The sequence below is a fragment of the Nyctereutes procyonoides genome, unplaced genomic scaffold (genome assembly GCF_905146905.1).
Source record: "Nyctereutes procyonoides isolate TBG_1078 unplaced genomic scaffold, NYPRO_anot_genome, whole genome shotgun sequence".
In the NCBI taxonomy this organism is placed as follows: domain Eukaryota; kingdom Metazoa; phylum Chordata; class Mammalia; order Carnivora; family Canidae; genus Nyctereutes; species Nyctereutes procyonoides.
Genome location: NW_026575048.1, coordinates 21,689,431 through 21,716,918, shown reverse-complemented (window position 1 = coordinate 21,716,918; position 27,488 = coordinate 21,689,431). Strand labels below are relative to the sequence as shown.

Sequence of the window (27,488 nt, the reverse complement as noted above, 5' to 3'; positions counted from 1 at the left end):
TGAAGCTCAAATATAATCCATTCTTGATTATTCACGATAGGAATGTGAAAGAAACATGAGCACCAAAACCCAAAAATCGTAGATAAGTTAACATTTTTAATAATTGATTCCAGAATACATTATTTTTTATATGCTGATTTATCTTTCTAATTATATTTTGCTTAGGGTAAAATTAATTCCATGTGTATTTCTTTAACCTACACCAGCAGATGGCAGGAAGAAGTAGCCTAGATAATTACAATGTGGTGACAGAAGTCATTTTGAAATTTAAAGTTTACTGTAATTAATTGGCAAAATAGAAAATAAAATGCCGGTTTTGTAGTTAATTTGTCAGTAGTCATACTTTGCTTGCCTTCTTCAATTAATTTAAATGTGTCTCATCAGGAACTTTGATGAAAGCTTTGGTCTCACCAATTCCCTTTCTGTTCTATTTTTCTGCATCCTGATTTTCCCACATACCTTACTGCATCCTGTTCAGTTCCCACTCACTGATCCCCCCCCATACAGTCATGTTTCTCCTGCCCTCTCCTCTTGCCGATTCTACCTCCTGTATGAGCTCTTTCTATACCTCTCTATTCTGTTCTTTGTTGTTCTTTTTAAAGATTTTATTTATTTATTCATGAGAGACACAGAGAGAGGGGGAGAGACACAGGCAGAAGGAGAAGCAGGCCACCCCCACAGGGAGCCCGATACAGGACTTGATCCCAGGATCCCATGCCCTGAGCCAAAGGCAGATGCTCAACCACTGAGTCACCCAGGCACCCCTAAGCTTCTGTTCTTTGTCCAGAACTTTGCTCAACTGGGAAGCCTGGAGGTCTCTGTATAATTATTCAAAATAATTCATTGACATCAGATGACATTTTAAATTTTAAGTATGTTTCTAACTACTATGCTTCTCCTGGTACCTTCTATGTTGAGTCTTCAGTCCTGTATTAGAGAGATAAAGGAGGATGTGACCCCCTTTTGTTTCCTTTATTCTGACCATATTCTTTTTAATAACTAGTTTACTTTTTTCCCTTGGGTTACAGTCATACACAGCATTCGTGCACTCTCTCATCTCACTGTATGACTTACTGTGTACACAGGCATCTGTCGTCCCAATTGTCTCTATAAATGTCTTTTAAAGTGTAGACCATTCATTCAAAAATATTTACTCCTGGGGGCACCTGGGTAGCTCAGTCTGTTAAGTGTCCAGCTCTTAATTTCCACTTGGGTTATGATCTCAGGGTCCTGAGATCTAGCCCTGTGTCAGGCTCCATGGTCAGCAGGGAGTCTGCTTGAGATTCTCTCTCTCCCTCTGCCCCTCCCCACTGTGTGCATTCTCTCTCTATCTCTCTCTCTCAAATAAATAAATCTTCTAAAAAATATATTTACTTCTCACCATGATGGAGTGACTAGTACCACCCTTACCTTCCTGCCATAAACAACAAGAAAATGGAATATATATATGTGTATACACACACACACACACACACACACATATATAACAGCAGCTGTTTCTGTTTCGGATGTTGGACAACAGGCATGTTATCCAGCCAAGAAAGGAAACAAACAGGTGAGTCCTGGAGGCACATTACTGACTGGCACAGAAAGAAGAAACTCAAGGAAAGTGTGACAATATCAATGAGTTGAGAAAACTGAGTTCATAGCTTACAGAGACTGAGGTGACTAGAATTTGTGGGAACATATACTGGAAAAGAAAGCTAATCAGATAAAGGTCCAGAGATCTGCATAGGAGTCCCCATGAGTCTGTTGCTAAATTCTACATGGACATACATAGAGAGAAAGTCCACAAAGCTTGGCTACTACTAGAGAGCTCTAAATTGAACATTTCCCAGAAATTATACAGGAATGGGAGGTATTACATTCAATTAGGCCAGAGACCTTATTGAACCCCTGGAGCATTCAGTAGAGATCCCAGAAGAACCACAACTTAGTACAAAGGGTAAAGTTGCCCTAAAGTAAGGGCTACTCTAAACTCTTCCTAATAAATCTCAAAAGCAGTCCTCAAAAGAATCAAGATACTTAGCTGCCCAAAAAAGCAACGTTCAACCCTTTGGAAAAACACAACAAAATTAAAACATGCAACAGTGCAACACTTGCAATATTTAGCATCCACTCAAAAATCAATAGTCAAGGGATCCCTGGGTGGCGCAGCGGTTTAGCGCCTGCCTTTGGCCCAGGGCGTGATCCTGGAGACCCGGGATCGAATCCCACGTCAGGCTCCCAGTGCATGGAGCCTGCTTCTCCCTCTGCCTGTGTCTCTGCCTCTCTCTCGCCGTGTGTGTGTGTGACTATCATAAATAAAAATTAAAAAAAAAATCAATAGTGGTGCAAAGGAAACAATGCGTAACCAAGGAAAGAGAAGTCCATCAAAATTGACATAGAGAAATGACTAGAATGGTGGAATTAGCAGAAAGGGATTTTTTAAGATTTTAATTTATTTGACAGTGCAAGAGAGCACAAGCAGGGGGAGCAATAGAGGGAGAAGGAGAAGCCGACTCCTTGGCAAGCAGGGAGCCTGATGTGGGGCTCAATCCCAGGACCACAGGGTCATGACCTGAGCCGAAGACAGACACTTAACTAACTGAACCACCCAGTCGCCCCAGAAAGGGATTTTAAAAGAGCCATTATAAAATGCTCAGTGGTTTAAAGAGAAACATAAGTGTAGTGAGGAGAAAAGTGGGAGATATAGAAAAGAACCAAATAGAAGTTTAAGAAATGAAAAATGCAACTTTTGAAATGAAAAATTCACAATAGGCTTATCAGCAGAGCAGACATTACAAAAGAAATTATCAGTGTACTTGAAGATAGTAAAATTATCTAAATTGAAGCACAAGAAAAAATGACCAAAATGCAGAGCCTTTGTGATGTGAGACAAGGAGTCTGTGTAATTGAGTCTAAGAAGAAAGAGTAGGTGAAGCACAAAAAATATTTGTAGAAATAATAGCTGAAAAATTTTCAAATTTTATGAAAACTATAAATATATAAATCTAAGAATGTCAGTGAACTCCAAGCAGGATAAGCATCCTGTAAACCACAAAGCTCATTGTAATCAAATTCCTGCAAACCAATTATAAACAAACTCTTAAAAGCATCCAGAGGGGGAAAAAAAAACAGACATTACATATAAGGGAACTAAGATTGCAGACTTCTTGTCAGAAATAATGCAAGCCAGAAAAAAAAAATTCTTTAAAGAAATATTTAAAAATACAACTGTTGGGACCCCTGGGTGGCTCAGTGGTTGAGCGTCTGCCTTTGGTTGAAGGTGTAATCCTGGGGTCCCAGGATCAGGTCCCACATCGGACTCCCCACAGGGAGCCTGCTTCACCCTCCACGTATGTCTCTGCCTCTCTCTGTGTCTCTCATGAATAAATAATCTTTAAAATATATATATATAACTGTCAACATAGGATTTTATATCCTTTAAAAATGAAGGAGAAATAAAGATAGAAAAACAATAGCTGAGAGAATTTATCACCAGAAACTCGCACTACGATAAACACTGAAGGAAGTTCTTTAGGCAGAACAGAAATGATACTAGATGGAAGCTCAGATCTACCCAAAGGAATGAAGAGCTCCAGAAACGGTTAATACAGGGGCAAATACAAAGACTTTTTTCCTCCATTTCTTAATTTCTTTAAAAGGCAATTGATGGTTTAAGTAAAAACACAGTGTTGTAAGGTTTATATCATATAGAAGTAAAATATGTAACAATAATAGCACAAAGATTAGGAAGGGAAATGAAATACAACTGTAAATTATATTTGTAAGTAAAGTAGCATAGTAATGTCTGAAAATAAGCTGTATTAAGTTAAAGATGCTCGTTTTAAACCTTAGATCAATCACTTTTATTTATTTTTTTAAGATTTTATTTATTTATTTATGAGAAACACGGAGGGGGGGGCAGGCAGAAACACAAGCAGAGGAAGAAGCAGGCTTCATGCGGGGAGCCTGACATGGGACTCAATCCTGGGTCTTCAGGATCATGCCCTGGACGGAAGTCAGCACTAAACCGCTAAGCCACCCTGGCTGCCTGTCAATCACTTTGAAAAATAGGAAAAAGAGGGATGCCTGGGTGGCTCAGCAGTTGAGCATCTGTTTTCTGGTCAGAGTGTGATCCTGGAGTCCTGAGATCGAGTCCCACATCAGGCTCCCTGTGTGGAGCCCGCTTCTCCCTCTGCCTATGTCTCTCTTTCTCTCTCTCTCTCTCTCTCTCTCTCTCTTTCATGATTAAATAAATCTTTAAAAAAAAATAGAAAAAAGGGAGGGGTGCCTGGCTGGCTTATTCAGATGGAACATGCGACTCGACTCGATCTCAGGGCTGTAAGCTCGAGACCTACGTTGAATGTAAAGAAGATGAAATGGTAAACAATCCAGAAGAAGGTAGGGAGAGAGGAGGGAAATAAATGAGCATTATAATGTCAGATGGTGATATTGATCTGAAGAAAATCGTCAGGAAGCAACGCTCCATGAATGTTCTCACATTTCTGCCTGATGAGGACTTTCTGAGCAAAGATCGCTAGCACCAGGATTAAAGAATGTTTGAATGGCAAACCAAATCAGAGACCTCTGGAGAGATTTAGGAACTTCTTCCTTGGACACATTTATTTACATTCTAGGAGTTGTAAATCTAGAGACAACCCCCCCATCATTTACATTACAAAGCAACGGTCCTGTTTTCTCCCTCCCCCTCTCCTCCACTCTGCAGGGGAGAAGGAGCAACAGCTATGTCAGCTCCTATATAAACTCTAAAGATTTCATTATTTGGAAGTTCCTCTCACGTCACCTTGGGGAAGATTGGAACACAGAGAACTAACACAATTATAAGTAATTAAAAAGCTGTCTCTGATCCAGAAACATAGTATTCTTTGTCAGATTGAATTAATACTTAACAAAAATTAGGAATAAGGATAACTCCTGAAAGGTGGTCTGGGAAGGCCTCTCTGAGGAGGTAACATCTGCCAGAGATGAGAAGGAAGGAAGCCATGTAAGTCCATAATATACTCCTCTTTATTAGCTCTCCCTATGCCTAGCACACTTTTTTACACATAAGCAAAATTTAAATAAATATGGTTCAAGAGGGGATCCCTGGATGGCTCAGCCGTTGAGTGCCTTCGGCCCAGGGTGTGATCCTGGACACCCGGGTTCGAGTCCCACATCAGGCTCCCTTCATGGAGCCTGCTTCTCCCTCTGCCTGTGTCTCTGCTTCTCTGTGTGTCTCTCATGAATGAATAAATAACATCTTTAAAATATATATATATGGTTCAAGAATATGACACTCTGACAGATTGGCCACTTGTGACCAATATTTTTCATAACTATCTTATTATAAATTCAAAAATAGCTACATTCTTGGGACACCTGGGTGGCTCAGTGGTTGAGCGTCTGCCTTTGGCTCCGAGCATGATCCCAGGGTCCTGTGATCCAGTACCACATCAGGTTCCCTGCAGGGAACCCGCTTCTCCCACTGCCTATGTCTCTGTGTCTCTCATGAATAAATAATCTTAAAAAAAAAAAAAAAAAAGAATAGCTACATCTTCAGGCAAAACTACTTTGTACCCCTCCACTGGTTAGCTAAGAAAGAATAAGAGTTAGTACTCAAAATCAGTTTAAAAAAAAAAAAACAAAACGGTTTAAAGCATAATGCAGCTTTCATTCCCTTAAATAAATCTTATGTCTGCAAATTTAGGATTAGGAACCACAGAATGAAGATTTAGTTGGGAGATTTTTTTTTTTTTAACAGAGCTAGAAAGAGGCATCACTAAGTTGATTTGGAAATGATGCTCATTCCTGTAAATGTGACATACACAAATGCTGAGAAGAATAGATACAGTTGAAGAGTACAGACAGTGGGAATAATAAATGGGTGTAATGAATTTTAATTGGGCAATAATAGTACAATCCCCTATTAGGGAAGCATACAGTGTGTCAGACACTTGCAGCCCGAAGAAGAAAGGATGGAACACAGAAAGCCAAAGAGAAGCATATTCCTTGACTTTTGGCTGGAACCAGGATAGTGTGACCTCTTTGGTCAAAAGACTTCTCAGCCCTGTTTCACCAGGTCATTCCTTCCTTTGGTATGAATCATCTCTGAGAACCTGTAACAAGCACATCATTGTCAAGAAGCTAAAAGCAATTGATTAGTTGTTCTGATAACACCTGTCAGTGAAATAACTCAGAGCACAAAACCCAGGCATTTAAGGAGTTGACAAGTATTATTAAACCTGTTTTGCAAGAGAAGAACCTGGTTCAAAGAGGGAAAAGCTGTCAAAGGTAATACAATCAGTAAGTGGCTCAAGCCTGCTGCCTCACACAACTAGGCTCTAACCATGTGACCTCTCAGGGCCTGGAAGACTGCAGAGCCATCTATGAACATTTTTTTTTTAAGATTTTATTTATTTATTTGACAGAGAGAGAGTACAGCAGGAGGAGTAGGAGAGGGAGAAGCAGGCTCCCTGGTGAGCAGGGAACACAGTGCGGAACTGGATCCCAGAACCCCAGGATCATGACCTGAGCCCAAGGTAGATGCTTAACCAACTGGGCTGCCCAGGCACCCCTGTCTATGAACATTTAGCAGTGTTTCCTCCTGTGCAGATTTAAAATTTGACAGTTAAAGCTACAAATTTGTTTTAAATTCAAGTATATTTCTTATGGCTGTTTTTCTCTGTTTGGGTTTTCTCCCTCATTCAGAAACTGACACTATTTTTAACTTTTAAATGGTAGTAACAGTGTATTGCTATCAGAACTGCTTCCTTTTTATTTTCCTTTGAGCACTTTAATTTGTCCATGGCATCCTGCTAAACCTTGTGTTTGAATTGGGGCAAATCATAGCAATGCTTTCATTTAAAGGATGGTGTTTTGTGCAGATCCTTTCTTGAACCAGACCTTAATTTCATGATTTTAATAAGGAAAGAGATAGGAAAACCTAATTCAAGGTAACTTGGGATTTATAATTCAGAAATGCCTCTGCCTGTCTGTAACTATCTTTTTTAAAAAAAGATTTTATTTGTTTATTCATGAGAGACACAGAGGCAGAGACACAGGCAGAGGGAGAAGCAGGCTCCCCATAGGAAGCCCAATGCAGGACTAGGGGTCCCAGGACCCCAGGGTCACACCCTGAACCAAAGGCAGATGCTCAACCACTGAACCACCCAGACATCCCTGTAACTGACTAGTTGCTCTCAACTCGACTTTCCACTCCAGTTCATTTACTTTAAAAAAAAAAAAAGTAAGCAGGAAACTGCCTTAGTCTGGGTTCAACAGAAAGGGCACAAGACAAAGGCTTAACAGCATATAATCTGCACAGGACTAAAATCCAGGGAGCAAGAAAAACCTATACAAAGATACTTGACATGTTTTGCTGATTGCTCAATGCTGCAGGAGAGCCGGGAACCATGACAAAGGAGTGGAAAGAGAGTGGCGCTGGACAAGGCTGTGTTAGGTTGCACCTGCCAGAAGCCAGCTGGAGCCAAAGAAGAGCTGGTGGCTCTTAAGAAGATGCTGAGAAGCCAAATGAATCTGAAGTAGTAATAAATGGCCTCCTAATGCACAAGTATATGCTTCTTGCATATACCTCTATACATCTATAAAGTAAAACATGAACTTTTGCTCCTTCTCTCCACCCTTTTCATGGATACTTGTCATTAACAGTTCATTTTCTATGCACTTACATATTATGAGAACATATAGCTTTATATTTTTTAAAAAACATAAGTTGGGGAGCTCCCCTCCTCTTGTTAGATGCTACCTGATTCATGAATTGCTTAATAAAGCCAATTTGATCTTTAAAAGAAAAAAAACATGAATCAGATCATAATAATCTTGTGCTCTGACATGTTTTGTTTTATTTTTTCACTCATCTATTACTTGTATCAGGGTTAGGGTTTATTACATTGTCAGCGAGTTGCTTTTGTCCTGTAGAGGTATACTGGAAAACACTGATTTAACATTTGTTGAATTAACACATGAATGAAGAATGATAGTCTGATTTCTAGTTACAGTTCCTGCTTATAGGACAGGAGTGCTACTAATACTGGGAATGCAATGGGCAAGGTCAGGTAAAACATGGAATTGTCACTGCCAGCTAATTGAACATCCCTGCCAGTCTCCTCCTTCCCATTCAACAACACCTCCACATCTGCAATTCAGAAGTAAAAATGGTTGCTACACAGGGGAGACACAGAGAAGAAACATAGGGGAGGAAAAATAATTTTCCCTCTTCCTTTCTCAGTTCTTGGCTGAGACCCTGGTAATGAAAGACAGATGAACAAGAGAAAAACAAATGTATTAACCTGTATGCCCCACCGTATAAATGGAAGATGCCCAGGAGAAAAGGAGTTAACTCCCCAAGGTGATTAAGAATTCAGGGCTTTTAATAGGGAAGGGAGAGGAAGGGGGAGGCCTCTTAGGAAAGAATAAATGACTTATGAAAGATGAACTCACCCTCAGTAGAATAAATAGGAGATATGACAATGTTTGTGAGAACATTTGTCTCGTTGTGATGTTCACTTCTAGTCTGTGACAGGAGTCCATCCCTGCTGGTTGATGAAACTCCCAGGAGGGGATTCATGGCTGTTGAGTCCTTTTTGGGGGACTGATCCTGAGGCAGATAAAGGGGAGTTCAGAGAAAGCCTCTCTCTGCATTTGCTACTTTCCAAGTGCCTACAGCTCAACATAATCCGTATACCAAAGTGACATATCTGGCCAGCAGGTCCTGAGCTCCTCCAGTTATATTTTGGAGTGGTACATTCTGCTACCCTTCAGAAAGACAAGGGAAGTCTTTTAAAAAAATGTATTCAGGGATCCCTGGGTGGCGCAGCGGTTTGGCGCCTGCCTTTGGGCCAGGGCGCGATCCTGGAGACCCGGGATCGAATCCCACGTCGGGCTCCCGGTGCATGGAGCCTGCTTCTCCCTCTGCCTATGTCTCTGCCTTGTCTCTGCCTCTCTCTCTCTCTGTATGACTATCATAAATAAATAATTAACAAAAAAATGTATTCAGGGGCACCTGTGTGGCTCAGTGGTTGAGGATCTGCCTTTGGCTCAGGTCATGATCCCCGGGTCCTAGGATTGAGTCCCACATCGGGCTCCCCACTGTTAGCCTGCTTCTCTCTATGTCTCTGCCTCTCTGTGTGTGTCTCTCATGAATAAAATATTTTTTTAATTAGAAAAAAATAAAAAATTCACTCACTCAGAAACATGTTAACCCCAGGCCAAGTGGCAGGTACTCTGGATAAAATGGAGACCATAACAGACATGGCCCTGTCCCTATTCAGGGAAAGTCTCCCAACTGAAGGAAGAAAGAATAGGGAAAAGATACAGAAAGAAAAGAGTAGAATTCTAAAGGAGGGAGACATTTCAGTGATGGCTAAATTAGTATAGTGCTTGTGTTAATACAAGTTGTTTAGAAAGGAGTTTCAATCCCAGCCATCTGTTCCCACATCAGACAAATACACACTGTACCCCCGATTTCACTCCTCCATCCCATATATATATACATCCCAATAATCATCTGCTGGTCTATTTTTCATGATTTCCCACAGCCAATAATAAAAAAAAAATACACTTGATTCAAGCCAGTGAATTGTGACCCATATCTAAGTATAAATATAGTGGAAGTCATACATTTCTTTACTGACAATCTTACTAATTAAGTTATTTGGCCTGTTTTTAGCCACATTGGATTTTTTTTTTCTTTTTAAGGTTGTTATGGGTGTTGTTTGTAGCAGCATCAATAAGCCAAGAATTCACATAGTTACTCAGTCGCGCAGATTACTCATCACTGCCTGTTCATAACAGAATCCTAAAATGTTTAAGATTTCTGATGCAAATCAAAATCTCATCATCACTTGTCATCGCTAAATTAAATGACAGGATAATAACATTACATTAAAACCATTTTTCTCTTGATTGAGTACCTTTTTCAGAAGTGAACCTTGTAGATGGATATTTTTTCATCGGTACTATAAATGCATTTAGAATAGGAGATAAAAATAGAACTGAAAAGGGGCGGAGTGGAATAGAATGTTTTCAAATTATTGATGAGTCTCTTGTGAATCTCAAAGAACCATATTTGACACTGCACTGCTAGGGAATGGAGTAGTTTAGCCAATTTATTGAGACTTTTAGAGCTACATACAGGAGGTACACAGGTTGAATTTGGTCATTGCCAACACCATCAAGTGTTCTTGGCATCAGTCATAGGTCATTGCATGACAAACAGGCTGTGAGTGACCTGTTGGAATTGGCATCATGCTGGTACTCTAATATTAGGCATCAAATACTGGTTTCAGATAGGTCACAGCCTAGGGTGGGGAAGTGAATATAAATTTCAAATCTGCCCAAACAGGGTAGGATCTCAATTGACCTACTGTTGTGAACTTGTCTCTTGGCTCTTCTTCCTCATCTAAAGCGAATTAACCTTTTTAGTCACACCTGCCATGGCTCCATCTGCTCTATCTGGCCCTGGGCCTGCTTCTTTGTAGCCATCCAGTCCGCCTGCTACTCACACCCATCTTCCCTCACTCACCCTTACATGCAGGACTCTTTCCATTTCCACATCTCCGGAGTCTTTCAAAGGGATGGTTTCCTCACATCTTCTACTTTAATGTTATGAGAGTCCTACCCTGGAGAAAATCTTTTACTCTGACTTTCTGTGTCCTTTAGCACTGCCCTCACTAGGAGGTAACAGGTCAGTAAAAATCCTTAGTTCTTGGAGAAGTCCACCAGGTAGAGACTGAAACGGGGTTGGCTAGAAGTTAACAGTTGAATCTGTGATGAGGGCATGGGGGTGGGGAAGTCAGTATACTGTTTTCTCTTGTTTTATAAACAGAGTTAGTTGCTTTTGAAACTTCCTATAGTAAACGTTCAAAGCTAAGTGTAGCTCTCTAGACTCTATTAAAAAAAAAAAAAATAGATGCTGTTTTTGAGTCAGGACCTGAAACGGGTGGTCTACAGGATGGCCTGGGATTAACACCTGACCCTGCCATCAAAACAATAACCCATGCCCACCCCACCTGCAGGGAAACAAATGGGATTCCTTAGGCCCAAGACCTGCCACTTCCCCTTTTCTCCTTAAGTCCTGATCATGGTTACCAGAATCCTGGTAAACTTCCTACTTCTTGTTAAAGTGACCAGATAAACCTGTACAGAAACACACATTTAATTTGGTCCCATTTATCCAGTCCCACTGTGAATACAGGTCTGCGCAGGGTACTGGGAAACAGGAATCTGAAGTTACTTCCCTCCAAGAGTTCCCTATGATAGAAAACAGAGGCACTTAAGACACCTGGGTGGGCTTAGCAGTTGAGTGTCTGCCTTTGGCTCAGGTTATGATCCCGGGGTCCTCGGGTCCTCGGATCCAGTCTCGAATCAGACTCCCCCTGGGGAACCTGCTTTTCCTTCCGCCTGTGTCTCTGCCTGTGTGTGTGTGTGTGTGTGTGTGATGAATAAATAAAATCTTAAAAAAGAAAAAAGAGGCACCCATTAGCACCCCTGATGCAGTAGACACTAGAAACCGTGGTCTGAAGTGGAGCTACAGTGCATGACTGTGGTACTGGGAATGGGGGAGAGACATCCTGTCAGCAGATTCATTCTGGTTAGTGATGCCATGAACTACTGAATGTTACCTTAAAGGAATAGGTCATCTCTGCTTCTGCTTGCATTTTTGCAAGCTAAAACTAGAGCTCCATCAGAGAACCTTCCCTCTCTCTCTTCTGAAGAACTTAAATTGATTGCAGTTACCAATGTGCCTTTTTTTTCCTTCTCTTTTTTAAACTATGATAGTCTCACTTCTCGTTTGCCAAAAACTGGAGAAACCATCCATGGACATAAGTTTTTTATTGGCTTTGGAGGGAAAGGTGCCAACCAGTGTGTCCAAGCTGCCAGGCTTGGAGCAAAGACATCCATGGTATGCAAGGTAAGTGTAAAGTATGGTGGAGAGGATTCTAGAGGCAAGAGTCCAGTTTTAAGACTAGTGCTGATTGGTTTTTGTTGTTTTTTTTTTTTTTAAAGCAGCCAATTCAGTGGCATTTAGTATATTCACAATGTTGGACAACCAGGATTCTTTTTATTTTTTGTTAAAGATTTTCTTTATTTATTCATGAGAAACACAGAGAGAGAGGCAGAGACATAGGCAGAGGGAGAAGCAGGCTCCATGCAGGGAGCCCGATGTGGGACTCGATCCCGGGACCCCAGGATCACACCCTGAGCCAAAGGCAGATGCTCAACTACTGAACCACCCAGGCGTCCCATGATTCTCTTTAGTCCCAGAACATTTCTATCATTCCAGAGTAAAACTCCTTACCATTAAGCAGTTTCCCCCAGTCCTCCCACCACCCAACCTCGTGGCCCTGGCAACCAACAACCTGCATTCCATTTCTATGGATTGATCTATTCTGGATGTTTCCTATAAGTGGAATCATAGGTTACATGGCATTTTGTGTCTAGCTTCTTTTATTTAGCATGATATTCTCAAGGTTCATCTACCCTATAGCATGTTATCTATTTTAGTCCTTTTGTGGCTGAATAATATTGTAGAGACCATAATTTGTCTATTCACTTGTCTGTTGGTGGACACTTGAGCTGTTTCCACCTTCTGGCTGTTGTGAACAGTACTGCTGTAAACATGTGTGTCCAGGTACTTACGTGAATATCTGTTTTGTATTGTTAAAGATTTAAATAGAGAGTAATTTTCCTTACCTTTATAATAGTTTCTTCCCTGAGTCCTCTGGGAAGTAGCTTAATGCTGCAAATAACTTAATGCTGCATTCCTTTAACTTAATGAACTTCTAAGTGAAGGCTGAAAAGTGAGGGGAATTCGCCTACTCCACTGAGTTTCTATAGTCTGGCTTCACAACAGCAAAAGTCATCCTGTTTTTAGCAGGTTTTGCTGCAACACAGCTTTTGGAAACTTGGTCTAATAACTGCTGATCCACTCATCTCTAAATTAGGTCTTCTAATGCTAGCTTTTGGACCAGAAAGGAACCTGGGCCTTAATGAACTATGCATAACTAATCTTTAGACACAGTTCTGTTTGCAAGTATGTAAGGAAATAATATGTAAAATCCAATAGTCCCTCTTTCTCTCCTGACTGAAATAATTTGAAAATAAAATTGGCTTCCAAAGGTTCAAGGTTTGCGTGTTTAGTGAAATTTTAAGATGCTAGCATTACTGGTATAACATGAAAGATAGTTTATCTTCAGGAAGCTAGACACAAGTCTGCACAGTAAAGGATAAGAAAAACCTGAGAAATTTAAAAGAATGAGCTCGCTCCTGTGATCTGGGTCAGTCTTACCAAAATTTCTCTGAAATGTCATTTCTCATTACATACAGCACTCTTCTCTCCACAGGAGTCTTTAAATGATGTACAAGCTATACAATTATCTTTTCATCTGCTAATGAAGTGTAGTTTATTTCTAATTTATGATTGATGTGATAAAATTCTCATCTGGCTGTTTGGTCAAAAACATCACCTAAAGCACAAGATTCAAAGTAAGAAATGCATATTTGCTGAAGTTGAATTCTTGATGGATTTCCAGTGTCAATTAATCAGCCATTAATTTTTGATGACCTGTTCCATGCTAGGAACTGTGAGGCTAGGAGAGGGAGCAGTAGGCCTGACCAGTGTATACTTGATTAGAAATGAAGGGTCTGGGGAGTCATCAGATGGTGCTGACTTAACGGGGCTTGGGAACTGGCAAAAGGAGGCTATTTCCTGGCTGGAAAAATGTGGACAGAGAATTGGTGTTGGAAGCAAAGTACCAAAAATGGCTGCTCTGGGAAGAGAGGAGTTCCCTGGAGCCGGAGCCATACAAGGAGAGATTAGAGAACCCCTCTTGGAAGCTTCATAAATGCTATTCATGTAGCCATGAAAGTCAAAATTGGATGTCCCCTGGGATCTCATCCAACTCGAAGATTGAGATTGGTGTTATTTTGGGCCTGTTGAATTTGAGGCAAAAAAGAAACGCAAAATAGAAATATTTGAGTTGTGGAACTGAACTTAGGAAGTGAATCATACAATCGTCAGGAGTGGATATGAGAGGAATAGACAGCAGAGGGCTGTCTTTGGGGAATCGTTGCAGTCGGGAGTTTGATAAAGCAGTGGTGCGTTTGTTTTATTCTGGTCTGTATCCAGCAGTTTATGTTCACACCTGTACGGTCGGGAAAGCTGTTTCTATCCGCGATGCCCCTGACGCAGCCGGCGGCCGTTTGGCGCTGGACTCCTGAGTGGCCGCACAGAGAGGATAAGAAGGCATGGCTGCAGCCAAAACCCCATGGGGTGACTTTGCTTAGACAACCTGGGATCTTTATTTTTTTTTAAAAGATTTAATTTATTTTATTCATGAGAGATATAGAGACAGAGACATGGGCAGAGGGAGAAGCAGGCTCCCCAGAGGGAGCCCGATATGGGACTCAATCCTAGAACCTCAGGATTATGACCTGAGCCAAAGGCAGATGCTCAGCCACTGAGCCACCCAGGCGTCCCCAACTTGGCATCTTTAGACACGTATTTTTTTAAACTTAAACAAACGGCATAATATTCTTAGACTTCTTCAAAAGAAAAAAAAATTATAATAGAAGCTGTTGTTTGTTACCCCTTCATCATGATAATTTTTTTGTCCATGGTGCAGTAGATTCTCATTAAGCAGAATTAGCCAACCTGCTGTATAGCAGTTTGTCAAAGATGACAAATTTCAAGTAGAAACCAAAATCATGAAATGATTCAGGATAAAAATGAACAGATGGAGCAAAAGAAAAACAGGTAGAAAATTGCCTCTGGTTTTCTTAGCAATGTTAACTTACCTATGACTGCCCCACAACAAACCTAAATACAAGCTCTGGTAAAGTAAGATTGTTTGATGGCACATGCAAAACAGGTGATATTGAGCTCAAGGGAATTATTTGCCAAGATATTGTGACAAGGACTATTAAGCAAGAGTCTGTCAATATGCATCCAGTGAAACATGTCATGATGAAACACTTCAAGTTGTTAAAGAGTGACACAGTCAGTATTCACCTGAGTCATGGGCCCAAGGCCACAATCCAAGGATAATTGAAGTGATATTTTCAGATTACAAATCCAGGCAGGTATCATAGAAAAACGAAGTCTGCTGGCAGGGCAAGAGCCTGCGAGAATACCATTCATAGGACTTCACACAATTTTCTTAAGTGTTTCCTCCTCCACCCTTCCACTGAAGCTAAATGTTCGAGAGGAGGAAGTTATTTCCAGATATCCAGAACTGGCTGCTCAGGAGCACCGTAGTAGAATAAAGAGTTCAAGATTCAGTGGCCTAAGGGCACGTGCGTGGCTCAGTGGTTGAGCCTCTGCCTTCCGCTCAGGTCGTGATCCCAGGGTCCTGGGATCGAGTCCCACATCGAGCTCCCCACAGGAGGCTGCTTCTCCCTCTGCTTATGTCTGCCTCTCTCTCTCTCTCTCTCTCTCTCTCTCTCTCTCTCTCTCTCTCTCTGTGTGTGTGTGTGTGTGTGTGTCTCATGAATAAATAAATAAAATCTTAAAAAAGAAAAAAAAGATGTAGTGGGCTAGTCTGAACCTAAAGCTAGTCATAAGCCTACTTCTTATGTGGTAGGAAGAAGCCCTGAACAGGCATGGGCCCAAATGACCCAGATCTGAAATCAGCCATGTGGGAGAACTTCCAAGAAATTACCTGGTCTTGCTTTCCTGGAATATGACACTCTCAAAACTCTCTAGGGGTGCCTAGCTGGCTCAGTTAGTAGAATGCATGACTCTTGATCCTGGGGTTGTGGGTTTAAGCCCCATACTGGGCATAGAGAGCTTCCTTTAAAAAGAAAAAAAGAGAGAGGGAAAAAAAGAAAAAAAGAAAAACCTCTGTAATACAAGCAGATGTGTGCTTTCTTTGCAGAATGGGCATATATTAAGCTCTGTGACAGAGGCAGTATGTTAGAGCCACACTACTTAAAGTCTGAAATTCAGGCCAGGCTGCAAATTGTCACTGGTCTGGACAGTACAGAAATTGAGAGTAAGCAGTTATAAACAGAGCATTTGACAAAATAATCTTATAGCTGTTGAACATAATAGTAATAATAAATTAAGCCTTGTGTTTTGTAGGACTCTCTTCTGTTTATTTCATTTTTATATTTTACAGAATTATTAGTCCACAATGGATTGAAAATGAAAAAAAAAAAAAAAAAAAGCCTTCACCACAGATGGCTTTGAAAAGCAGTGTATTAGAGTACTCATCATCTTAACCAAAAAAGGTTAGATTGTCTGTCAGATTACTGTGGGACTGTTAACTGATACGCATTAAGATTTAGTTTTCAAAGATCAAATGAGTAGTCACCAGCACTTTCCAGGTAATATATAATGAAGCGAAATCTGTCCTTGCCTGAACTCTCCTGGAGGACAATATTGGCTATATTGTTTGGAGTCCCTGGCCACATGTCCAAACACAGGGTACCCTAGGACCCCAAACAAATAAACAATAAGTGTCTCCTATAGAAGAATGGAACAAAACTGGGGTTACCACCAACCACCTCTTACCTCCTATCCACCTCTACTCCCAAATAAACAGGACTCAATAGTGACTGTTTAAAATAAAAACATTAATTTTTTTTTGTTAAAGGTCATTATCTCCATTTAGATAGGATTTAAACAATCAGCTAGCTTAAGCAACTGGAATTATATGTATTCTTCTGTCCTCTTTTATGACAAAGCCACAGTGACAGGTTAAAAAGTTAATATGAGAGACTTAATTCAAAAAAGCAACTGCCAGGTTTTGTTACATGACAAGAAATTCCTGTTAGTCTCCCAAACCTGCTCATCATTACCCTCAGGCACTGAAAAGTCACAAAATGTCTTGAATCACAAATATTAAGCTGCATTCAACTTGGTTTTAGTGTTAATTATATTTCTGTGCATTCTAACTTTGAAAACTGATAACCTGTTTTAATACATGTGACTACTTTTTTAGCAGAAATCTTCAACTTCATGTGACTTCAGTTTAGATATCTTGGGCCTCTAGGTTTTATTTACCTCAACTGTATATTGACAGATGGAATTTTTAGATGTTTTCTACCATTCAAGGGTTCCAAGCAGCTGATTCCTCAACCATTTTGAAATGTGGATGTTCGTTATATTGTAGTGCTAACTAAAGTTACCTTTCTCAGCATTAGATCACGGTTCTGGACTGTGGAAGCCACTGGTAGGCTCTCCCTCAATGCAAAGGGAGCCTTCTCAGTGGTAAAAGTAAAGGAAATACCTTAGTGCCCTTAGCTGGAGGAAATGCTCCTACTCCTGATACACACAGTCGTGTTTCCCTTGATTCTAATTTACATCTCTATAGCTGCATTATCCAAGATGGCAGCCACTAGCCATGTGTGGCTAGATTTAAATGTAATTCAGATAAAATTTTTAATTGAGTTGCTCTATCATACTTGGCTATATTTCAAGTGCCTGTTTGGGGTAACACTGATAGAGAGCATTTCATCATTGTAGAAAGTTCTATCCAACTGCATGACTCTACAGTCTTCAAGGTAGAGCTGAGCCTGGGATTTCCTAAAGAGCTTCTGGGGTTCTAGGAGTTGCCTTAGATTAAGTGCAAGTGGTTGTCCATAACTGCTGATGACCTGGCTTCTTTCACCCAGAACAGGCTTACACAGGCTACCTCAGACTATGTGGTTTTCCCAGAAACCTGCCCAAAAGTATTTCACTGCTGCTACCGAAAGAGTATAGGAGTGCCTTCCAGGGGGCTATTAGGAGCAAAACCTTGTAGAGGACCTTTTGGCAGCCCCAGCTAGGATAGTCTGAGTGCCTTAGTCCTGTCCCTTTAAGAATGACAAGCTAGGCCAAGGAAAATAAACAGACAGGCAACTAAGGATGACCAAATACTTAATAGAACACATTTCATGCACAGGGCTTAAGGAAGGATAAATATATGCTAAACTGGAGTCTCCAATAAGCTTTTAGGAAGGCCAGATTTTTAGGAAGATTGTTTAGGCAAACAATATAAGGTGGTATTCAATTAAATATTTACTAGTATCTATCAGGAATGCTCTAGGAGTTCCAGAAAATGAGAGCATTAAGAAGGGCTAGAATAGGGAAGGGAGGCCTTAAGTGGCACTTGAAAAATAGGTGAGGGGCCAGATTAACCTGTACAGAAACCCACATTTAACTTGGTCCCATTTATCCAACCCCACTGTGGGTAAAGGTCTGTGCTGGGCCCTGGGAAGCAGGAATCTGAAATTACTTCCCTCCAGGAGCTCTCCATGATAGAAAACAGAAGCACTTTGGACGCTTGAGTGGCTCAGTGGCTGAGCATCTGCCTTTGGCTCAGGTTGTGATCCCGGGGTCCTGGGATCAAGTCCTGTATCGGGCTCCCCATAGGGAGCCTGCTTCTCCCTCTGCCTATGTCTCTGCCTCCCGCTCTATGTGTCTCAGGAAAAAATGAATAAAATCTTTAAAAAAGAGAAAGAAAAACAGGTGAAGTTTGCTTAAATGGAGAAAGGAAAGGACGTCTAGGTTCTCAGAGGGCAGGGAAATTGACACAAATGTATTGTACTCACCTTGCGTCTTAACACAGTCAAATGATAATATTAAGTTAATAGTGCCTTTCTACTGACCACTTTGTAGAACAGGGATATCCAACTTTTTTTTTTTTTTTTTTTTTTTTTTTTTTTTTTTGGCCAAATAGGAGTGTTAGAGAAGCCAACAAAGCAAGGGGAAGCAAGCCTGGTGACATCAAAATGAGGCCGGAGTCAGCAAACACAAGCATAAGGACGTGTGTAGTTTTACAATAACTTGATCACAGTGTTGGGCACTCTTGGGCCCCTTGCCCTAGGGCTGACGCTATAGGCCACACTGTGTTCCCACTTAGTTGACTTCCCAACATAGGGCCAGGCAGGACTGTGCTCTTCCTCCTCGTTACTTCCACACAAAGCTTCGCACTCACTCTCCCAGCTTTCATCCTGCAATCCAGTGGGCCTCAGCTGGAGGCATACATTGGAATCACCTGGGGCGCGTGCCACGGCCCCCCCCTTCTCTGCACAGGGTCTGATTTCATTGATCTGGGGTGTAGCCTGGGCACCAAGATGTCTAAGCTCCATGGGAGCTAATGCACAGTGAAGGCCGAGAACTACTGGTCTCCTACCCTAGTCCCACCCTACCTGGCTCAGTTGCAACAATTTGCAGCAAAATATAAAGAATTTTAACTAGCCTGATAATGGCAGAACTGAAATTTGATTCCAAGTTTCCTGACCCTCATTTGCTCTATTTTGCTGCATGACCAAGATACTTACACTTAAAGTTCTCTTATCAATTTAATAGACAAAACGTGACCAGGAATATGGAGAAGCCCCCCAAAATACCTATGACGATTCCTCTATGATATTATTATGTCAAGTCCTTTTTATTTCAAGGACCATTTTAAGTCATTCACTACGATTTTCATTCACATTCATTACAAATCGTTCCATTTGTATCATTCACTGTGATTTTTCAGGACACTTTTCACTCAGCTCTCAATGGCACTCGATGCATGACACCTTCGTCTAGGTTCTACTCTGATTTCTGGTTATCAATTTCCAGTTACTGAGGAAGAGGCTTACATTTGAGTCAGAAGTAGGCAAAGGGGATTGGAAGGTGTTTGCCTCTGTCAACCTTTTTAAAAGCAAATCCAGCAGAACAAATGATTGTGTAAGAGGTCTGAGGGTGGGGAAACGGGAAATGGCATTCTTTTAGTCTGACATTGCACAAAGCATTTGTGCAACTCTGTAATGCAGGGGGGAAAAGGAGGACTCAGATCTCTGCTGCTTTTTGCCCACATTTCGATATAATAAATATGCATGTCTAAGACACAGACGTGCTCGCAGTTGGCTCTGTTATTCCTATGGAAGTAACGAGATACATGGCTAATTAAACAGCATTCATGTCACCATTAATGGAGATGTTATGTTTTTTAATAACAGTAATGCAGTCTTATTTTTAAAATAATTCAGTGCACCCATGGGCTTGCTTCCATGACCAGGTACTACTCTTCTGTTTGAAGATAGGGAGCAACAGGAAGAAATGGAAACGTTAGGGGGAACCAGATGGGCAGGAAAGTAGTTTATAAGATTGAATCCGAGCAGCAGGAGCCCTGTCCCTCCCCCCAGGGAAGCCGCCACAGTGGCAGTGGTACTGCCATGGTGATGAGGAGGATGGGGACCATGACAGTGACTCCGAGACGTTATTTAATCCTTTACAGTTGTAAACGTGCTTCACGTGAGTTACCCTCACAGCAAACGTGCTTTGACCTTCTGGATAAGGAGACTGAGGCCGAGAGGTGGTTAAAGTGGCTTGTCCCAAGCCACACTGGAAGTGTAAAGGGGTGGGACGCCGTGGTGGCTCAGTGGTTTAGCACCTGCCTTCTTTTTTTTTTTTCCTTTAACATCTGCCTTCATGCCCGGGGCGTGATCCTGGGGTTCTGGGATTGAGTCCCGCGTCGGGCTCCCTGCATGGAGCCTGCTTCTCCCTCTGCCTGTGTCTCTGCCTCTCTCTCTCTGTGAGTGTCTCTCATGAATAAATAAATAAAATCTTAAAAAAAAAAAAAAGGAAATATGAAGAGGCTTCTGACTTCCAGGACACAAATGCAAATATCGCCTTCCTTTTCGTAGGCTTCTTCTTTTATTATTATGATTTAAATTCAGTTAGTTAACATACAGTGCATTACTAGTTTCTGAGGTAGAGCTCCGTGATTCATCCATACCCGGTAACACCCAGTGCTCATCCCCTCACGTGTCCTCCTTCGTGCCCATCCCCCGGTTGCCCCATCCCCCACCCCCTGCCCTCCAGCACCCCTCAGTGTGTTTCCTAGAGCTAAGAGTCTCTTGTGGCTTATTTGTAGGCTTCTTACCACTTCTTTTGCTTTGTAATGTGTTACCATGACCCCCAGGCAAAGTTAATGGAGCTAAGGTTGATTTCTCTTGATCCTCAGCGGGTATTGTTACTTTACCATTATTTTTTTAGTTACCAGATTTTTTTTTAAGATTTTATTTATTTATTCATGAGAGACACTCACAGAGAGAGAGAGGCAGAGACACAGGCAGAGGGAGAAGCAGGCTCCACGGAAAGAACCTGAGGTGGGATTTGATCCCAGATCTCCATGATAACGCCTGGGCAGAAGGCGGTGCTAAACTGCTGAGCCACCTGGGCTGCCTTAGTTACCAGATTTTAATTTTGTCATGGGAATATCAAAAAGGGCAAAAGCAAAGGATTTTGTTCCACTCTCATATAGAGGTTAGGATGCCAGCCAACAGGTTTGCCAGGAAATCACTAGTGGAATAAATCTGGAACCATAACATCTCCAAGGATGTAGCTCCCTCAGGTGATTCCCCTGTAGGAAGCAGACAGCTTTGCCACCTCTAAAACACCATTGTGGGGGGTGGGGGGCACTGGGGGTCTCTGCCCTTTAAGCTTCTGACCCTTGATCTCAGCTCAGGGCTTGATCTCTCAGGATCATGAGTTCAAGCCTCACATTGGGCTCCAGGCATGGAGCCTACTTAAAAAATAAAAAATACCACTGCAGCAACCCTGCAAAATGCAGTTACCATGAGCATGCAGTCCCTTCCTGATTATGCCTTGGATGCACGTGATACTCCACTTGGAGGTGCCTCTGTAAGTCTTCTCCTCCCTCCAACAGTTTCTGGAAGGCAAAGCTGCCTACTCATTGGTTTTCTCCTTCTTTCCAACAATTCTTCTTAATCCCTGCACTTCCTAACGTTTGTATCACGATACCATTTACCAAACATGCCTTTGAAATTCACCTGAAACAGATTTTGCCTGGAAAAAAAAACAGATTTTTGCCTATATTAAACTGATTGGAAAAGGGAGAGAAGTTTCTTTGCTCTAATCTGTACCAAGCCCCACATGCCTAGGAATGGCCTTCCTTTAATTGCTACAACATTCTTAAAATGATGCTTTCCCAACTATATGGCATCTTAATTGCTCATAAGAGAGAAATACATGTTTAAAAAAAAAGAGAGAGAGATGAGAAAATAAACAATTTGTTTCTGGTATGAATCTTTGACCTAAGAAATGGGATGCTTTGGTAGATACGTAGCCTATCTTCCATGAAGAAAACCTTTGACAGATGACCTCCTTTCCCCGGGGAACTCTGCCCCACAGCAGTGCTTTAGAGTGGACACTCTTCATTGTAGAGATAGAAAATCTGCTAATAAGAAACTATATAGGGACGCCTGGGTGGCTCAGTGGTTGAGCATCTGCCTTTGGCTCAGATCATGATTCTGGTGTCCTAGGATCAAGTCCTGCATCGGGCTCCCTCCAGGGAGCCTGCTTCTCCCTCTGCCTATGTCCCTGCCTCTCTCTGTCTCTCATGAATAAATAAATAAAACCTTTAATAAAAAAAAGAAATTATTGTATATTGTTCAGAATTATTGCCTAGTCAGCATTTCTGCCGGGAAAGGAGCACAGGGCAAGTGTTCTTTGAAGAAGAAGTTCTCAGAAGTGGCATTTAAATCAGGGGTCAGTACACTACCATTCAGGAAGCAAACCTTGCCTACCATGTATTTTTATAAAGTTTTATTTGAACACAGGCTACATCCATTTGTCTGCAGATTTTCTTTGGCTGCTTTCACACAGCGAAATTGCATAGTTGCAAAAGAGACCATCTGGCCCACCAAGTCTAAACTACTACCTATGTGTACCTTTATAGGAAAAAATTTTCCAATCACTGATCTAGATAGTCCAAAATCTTCTCTTCACTCATTGAGGCTCTCAACCCAAGCAAATCTCTAGATTTCTTTCTATTGATATATCCCGAGAAAAGCAATTTTATGTGGAAAAGCAAAACACACCAGGAGTGGCTGAGACCCAGATAGATACATGATCCATTGAGGTAGTGAGCACTCCCTACAGGACAAAATAGAAATTCAGGAGTGGCCACCCTACAAGTCTACAGGTGCCAAGCAAGTAACATTAATTGCAGTAGGCCAGGTGCAGGCTGTGGTCAACTAGAGATCATGTGCTCACCTTTGGGGCAGTTCTAGCTGGGTTGCCTTGCAGGAATGTGGGCCCGATGTTGCCAGAACCTCTGAATTTTCAGGACCTCCTGGGAATTTGTTTTTGTGAAGTGGCCTAGTACTTAAATGGTGACAGCTGATTAGAATTTAAATTAAGATGGGAGGAAACTAATAAACACTGTATGTTACCTCCACTGAAGTTAAAATAAAATAACACAATAGGAGGGCATCCACACAAAAACCCGCACATGAAAATTTATAATTACCAAAATTTAGAAGCAACTCAAGATGCCCTTCAGTGAGTGAATGGATGGATAAACTACAGTATGTCCATACCGCAGAACATTTTTTAACACTAAAAATAAATGAGTGATAAGCCATGAGGAGATATGGAGGAAACTTAGATGGGTTTACTAAGTGAAAAGCCAGTCAGAAAAGTTTCATATTGTATGATTCCAACAGTATGACAGTCTGGAGAAAGTAGAAAGATCAGTGGTTGCCAGGGGCTTGGAGAGAGAAGGGAGTATTAATAGGCAGAGCACAGAGGGTTTTCAGGGCAGTGAATCCATTCTGGATAACTGTAATGGTGGATACATGACATACGCTTGTCAAAACCCATAGAATGTACAACACCAGAGTGAACCCTAATGTAAACTATGGTGTTTGGGTGATAACAATGTGTCAACATAGGATCAATGATTGGGAAAAACTGAACTATCATTATCAGAATACATGCTAGGATGCGGAAGCAACAGACTTACACTATACTGAGTTACCCAAGTTAACAAGGGCTTTTTTTTTTTTTGAAAGATTTTATTTATTTGAGATCAAGAGAGAGAATGCAAGAGAGAGCACAAGCAGAGGGGGAGGGGCAAAGGGAGAGAGAGAAGCCGACTCCTGCTAAGCAGGGAGCCAGACTAGGAGATGGATCCCAGGACCCAGGGATCCAAAGACAGTCAGACAGGCGCTTAATGCTTAACCCATTGAGCTTCCCAGACCCACCAATGAGGGCTTTTTAAATTCCCTCTTCTCTTAACAATTTGACTATGCTGCCATCCCATGTCCGATAAGATTCTAAAACAGGCAAGTCATTACAAAGATGCCCTCATTTATAGTGAAGGACAAAAAACTGAGATTCTTCATAAATATTGAGGACTGTTGATGGTAGACAGCTCTGGCTCAGTGGGAGGTTCCACACGAACAGATCAAAATGAGAGCAAAGTTCATTAAATGCTTCACGTTTTAGGATGTAAGTGGGACAATTCTTTGGGCTGAAACCAAGTTTAGCATCTTACATTAAGAAGATTAATTAGCTAATGTTTATAAAGTACTGTGCAGATATGCCCTTTTAAAATGCTAAGTATTCTAAAAACTACATTGTAGCATTTTACTAAATGTAAAAGATCTAACATTCATCATTTCTTTGGTACAGGTTGGCAAAGATTCTTTTGGCAGTGACTATATAGAAAACTTAAAACAGAACGATATTTCTACAGGTAAAATTTCATCTTTTTTAAAGTTAGTTTTTATGACTTTTCCTCTGGGATCTGGTTACAAGAACAGTTGAATATAGAATAGAATTATTAGATCCTCCTCTGGTGGCCAGAGAATTTTTATGCACAGCTTTGTCTCATCTTACTTAAATGTCGTTTGGTTAATTCTTTTCATGTACATTCCTCCAGATGGGAATTAAATGATAGGAGGTTACAAACCTTCATCTCATAGAAATGTTTCAAAAGCAGGTGACAAGAAAAAAACAGGTGCTGCATTCACAAAAGATATTTTAAGAAAAGTCATTGAATGTCATGGCTGGAAACGATCTTCAAAACCACTGAAGCTGATCCCATCATTGCACAAAAGAGAAACTGAAGGCCAGATTGGTTCTCAATGTGTCCAAGAGCACACAGCTAGTTGGAGCTACAGCCAGGAGTAGAATGCAGGTCTTTGGCTCCATTTCAAGGCTTTTTGCTGCCAAAGGCTGTCTGATCAACACTTCCATTGATGCTCCAGACCATGATTCTTGATGAAATGCAAAGTTTATGAAGAAACGCAACCAAGTTCATTGTATAGGTTTGACCTTTAATCTCTCACTCAACTCTGTCATTTCTTTCACTGAAGAAAAGAAATATGGTGGTCTAGAAAAATGCAGATGTATACGCTATGAATAATTTGAGCAGATTGAAAGTGGGGTTGGTTTGCTGGGTTGTTACTAATGTAGAGCAAAGGTGCAACTGAATGTAAAGTCTTCTGTCTTCCTTGATGTATAGGTGATGGGTATAAATTAGCGCTAATTACTTATTTCTTTTATCATTCCAGATGGTTAAAGGTTAAAAAGTTTTTCCAAAGATGAGTGGTGCATTGAAATTGCTAAAATAGATTATCCATGCCAGGCTATATATACATGATTGTAATTTCTTTTTTCTCTCAGAATTTACATATCAGACTCAAGATGCTGCTACAGGAACTGCTTCTATAATTGTCAATAACGAAGGTACGTGTTTCGCATATTGGAGTGTCATTTCATGAAGCATTTCATGTCCACAACTAGAGTAGGAGCATCAATTTTTAACATAATCCTATGGATTTCTTACCATACCCACCACTCCAAGGCCTCAATTGTGGTCTTTCCAGTCTAACTATGAATATTTCCCCTTATTTATACTTCCCAACTTGATCATTTAAATATAAAATTGTCCGTCCAATACATAGGAAGTGTTAAGTTGCCTCAAAATAATATTTATATCCTGAAGCATCCCATTACCCTCCATGTGAACTCAGAATTGATATTTGTCTCTAAAAGCAGTTAAGTATTCTCATCTGTCATTTCAGTTATACTAGGTAAATAAATGTAAATAGATAGGTGCACAAGGAAGTTAATGAATCATATTTATAGAATATTTACTGAGCAAATGGCAGCAACTAATTACTTCTAACTTATCATTTGTGTTCAATTTTGTTTGCTCTTTAAATGGCAATCAAATCTCAAAAGTCGATATATACAACTATATTTGTCACAGGGCCTTGTGACAGTTGAAATATTTGTCTATAAAAACGGTAACTTCCCTTTACCCCCAAGTAAAGTCTTCATGATTTCTGCCAACTACTTTAAGTATATATATATAAAAACTATGTAAAATTGTTTAATTCAGAATTAATATTCTGAAGGACTAGACATTTCATGGGGCACTTTGGACAGAACCTAATGCATTATAGGCAGTCAGCGTGCATTTTGTGAAATTAGGATTTGTCATAATATCTCTTTGATTTGTAATAGAGTTTCAAACAATTGTTTCTCACAGAAGGTATGGTATTTTTCACTCTATTCTAGTGATCCCAAAGTTGCAATAACAACAGTGAAAATATGTGTATATTTATCTTTTTTTATTTTTTTATGTGTTATATTTAAAGAAGAAAAAATGTTTAACAATAGACAGTCTATGTTCATTCCTTTAAGCTACATCTTAAATAATTATTGCTGCCAACAGCCCCTCATTCCCTGTCTTAAACTTCTTTTTTGTATTCTAGGAATATCTTCAAGTTCCATTTCTTGCTTATCAGTGTAGCAAGATACTACACTTCCCATGCAAAGATTAGTTTAATATCATGTATTAGATGCCTGTTATGCTAGAACTTGTCTGATTTACATAACACATATGTAAATATATAGAGAATATAGATTGTCATAGAAGAGCTAACAGAAATACCCTGAGAGGGGACCATCAACTCCCTTAAGTGAAGGAATCAGTACCAAGGTAAAGTAAGGAATTCAGTTTTGACAAGTTAAATTTGAGACATGAATGATCTCGCCATATGGCAATGTCTACCAGACAGCTGTAGTCTTGGTCTTATTGCTCATCAGCCAAGGCCAGGCCAGAAACATAGATTTCTGGAGTCAGCAACACGGAAGCAGCAGTTAACTCTAGCAGAAGGAATGAGGTCACCAAAGGAGAAAAGGAAGGAGATATGCCATCTTTCAGTGTGTGGGTACTTGAATTTTTCCAGTACCAAGATTGGGTTTATACTGAACCATCCTCGCTTTATTAAGTCCTCCTTGTGGCCAACAGACACATCTGTGGTAAGATGATCGGCTAGCATGTGTTCTGTGTTCAGAGGTAATTTTAGGTCATGTCTATACAAGACCATCACAAGCAGCCTGGAGCACAAAAGAAAAAAAAAAAAAAGACTGCTACAACTTGTCCCTCTAGATCAGTGCTGTCCAAAAGAAATACAATGCAAGCCACATACATAATTTTAAATTTTCCATTAGCCACATTTTAAAAAGTAAAAAGAAACAGGTAAAATTAATCTTAATATACTTACTTAACCCAATATATCTAAAATATCATCTTTTCAACATGTAATCAAAATGTACTTAAAGACTAATGAGATATTTTACCTTCTTTTTTTTTTGTACTCAGTCTTTAAAATCTGCTGTGTGTTGTACAATTGAAGCACATCTCACTTAAGATGTGAGACACCAGACACATCTCAAGTGC

At 40.6% G+C, this 27,488-nt stretch overlaps 1 protein-coding gene across 4 annotated transcripts in view; it reads left to right on the top strand.

Moving 5' to 3' along the window:
• Positions 1–27,488, top strand: part of RBKS (ribokinase) — a 91,398-nt gene that overhangs the window by 7,385 nt on the left and 56,525 nt on the right. For 3 of the 4 annotated variants that reach the window (XM_055326957.1, XM_055326956.1, XM_055326954.1), the window contains exons 2-4: positions 11,785–11,917; positions 24,425–24,488; positions 25,421–25,483. In XM_055326957.1, the coding sequence (XP_055182932.1) occupies positions 11,906–11,917; positions 24,425–24,488; positions 25,421–25,483 (139 nt within the window). In that variant the 5' untranslated portion in view covers positions 11,785–11,905. Of the gene's footprint in view, positions 1–8,233; positions 8,354–11,784; positions 11,918–24,424; positions 24,489–25,420; positions 25,484–27,488 lie in introns of all 4 variants that reach the window. The other variant, XM_055326955.1, reaches the window with a different exon arrangement.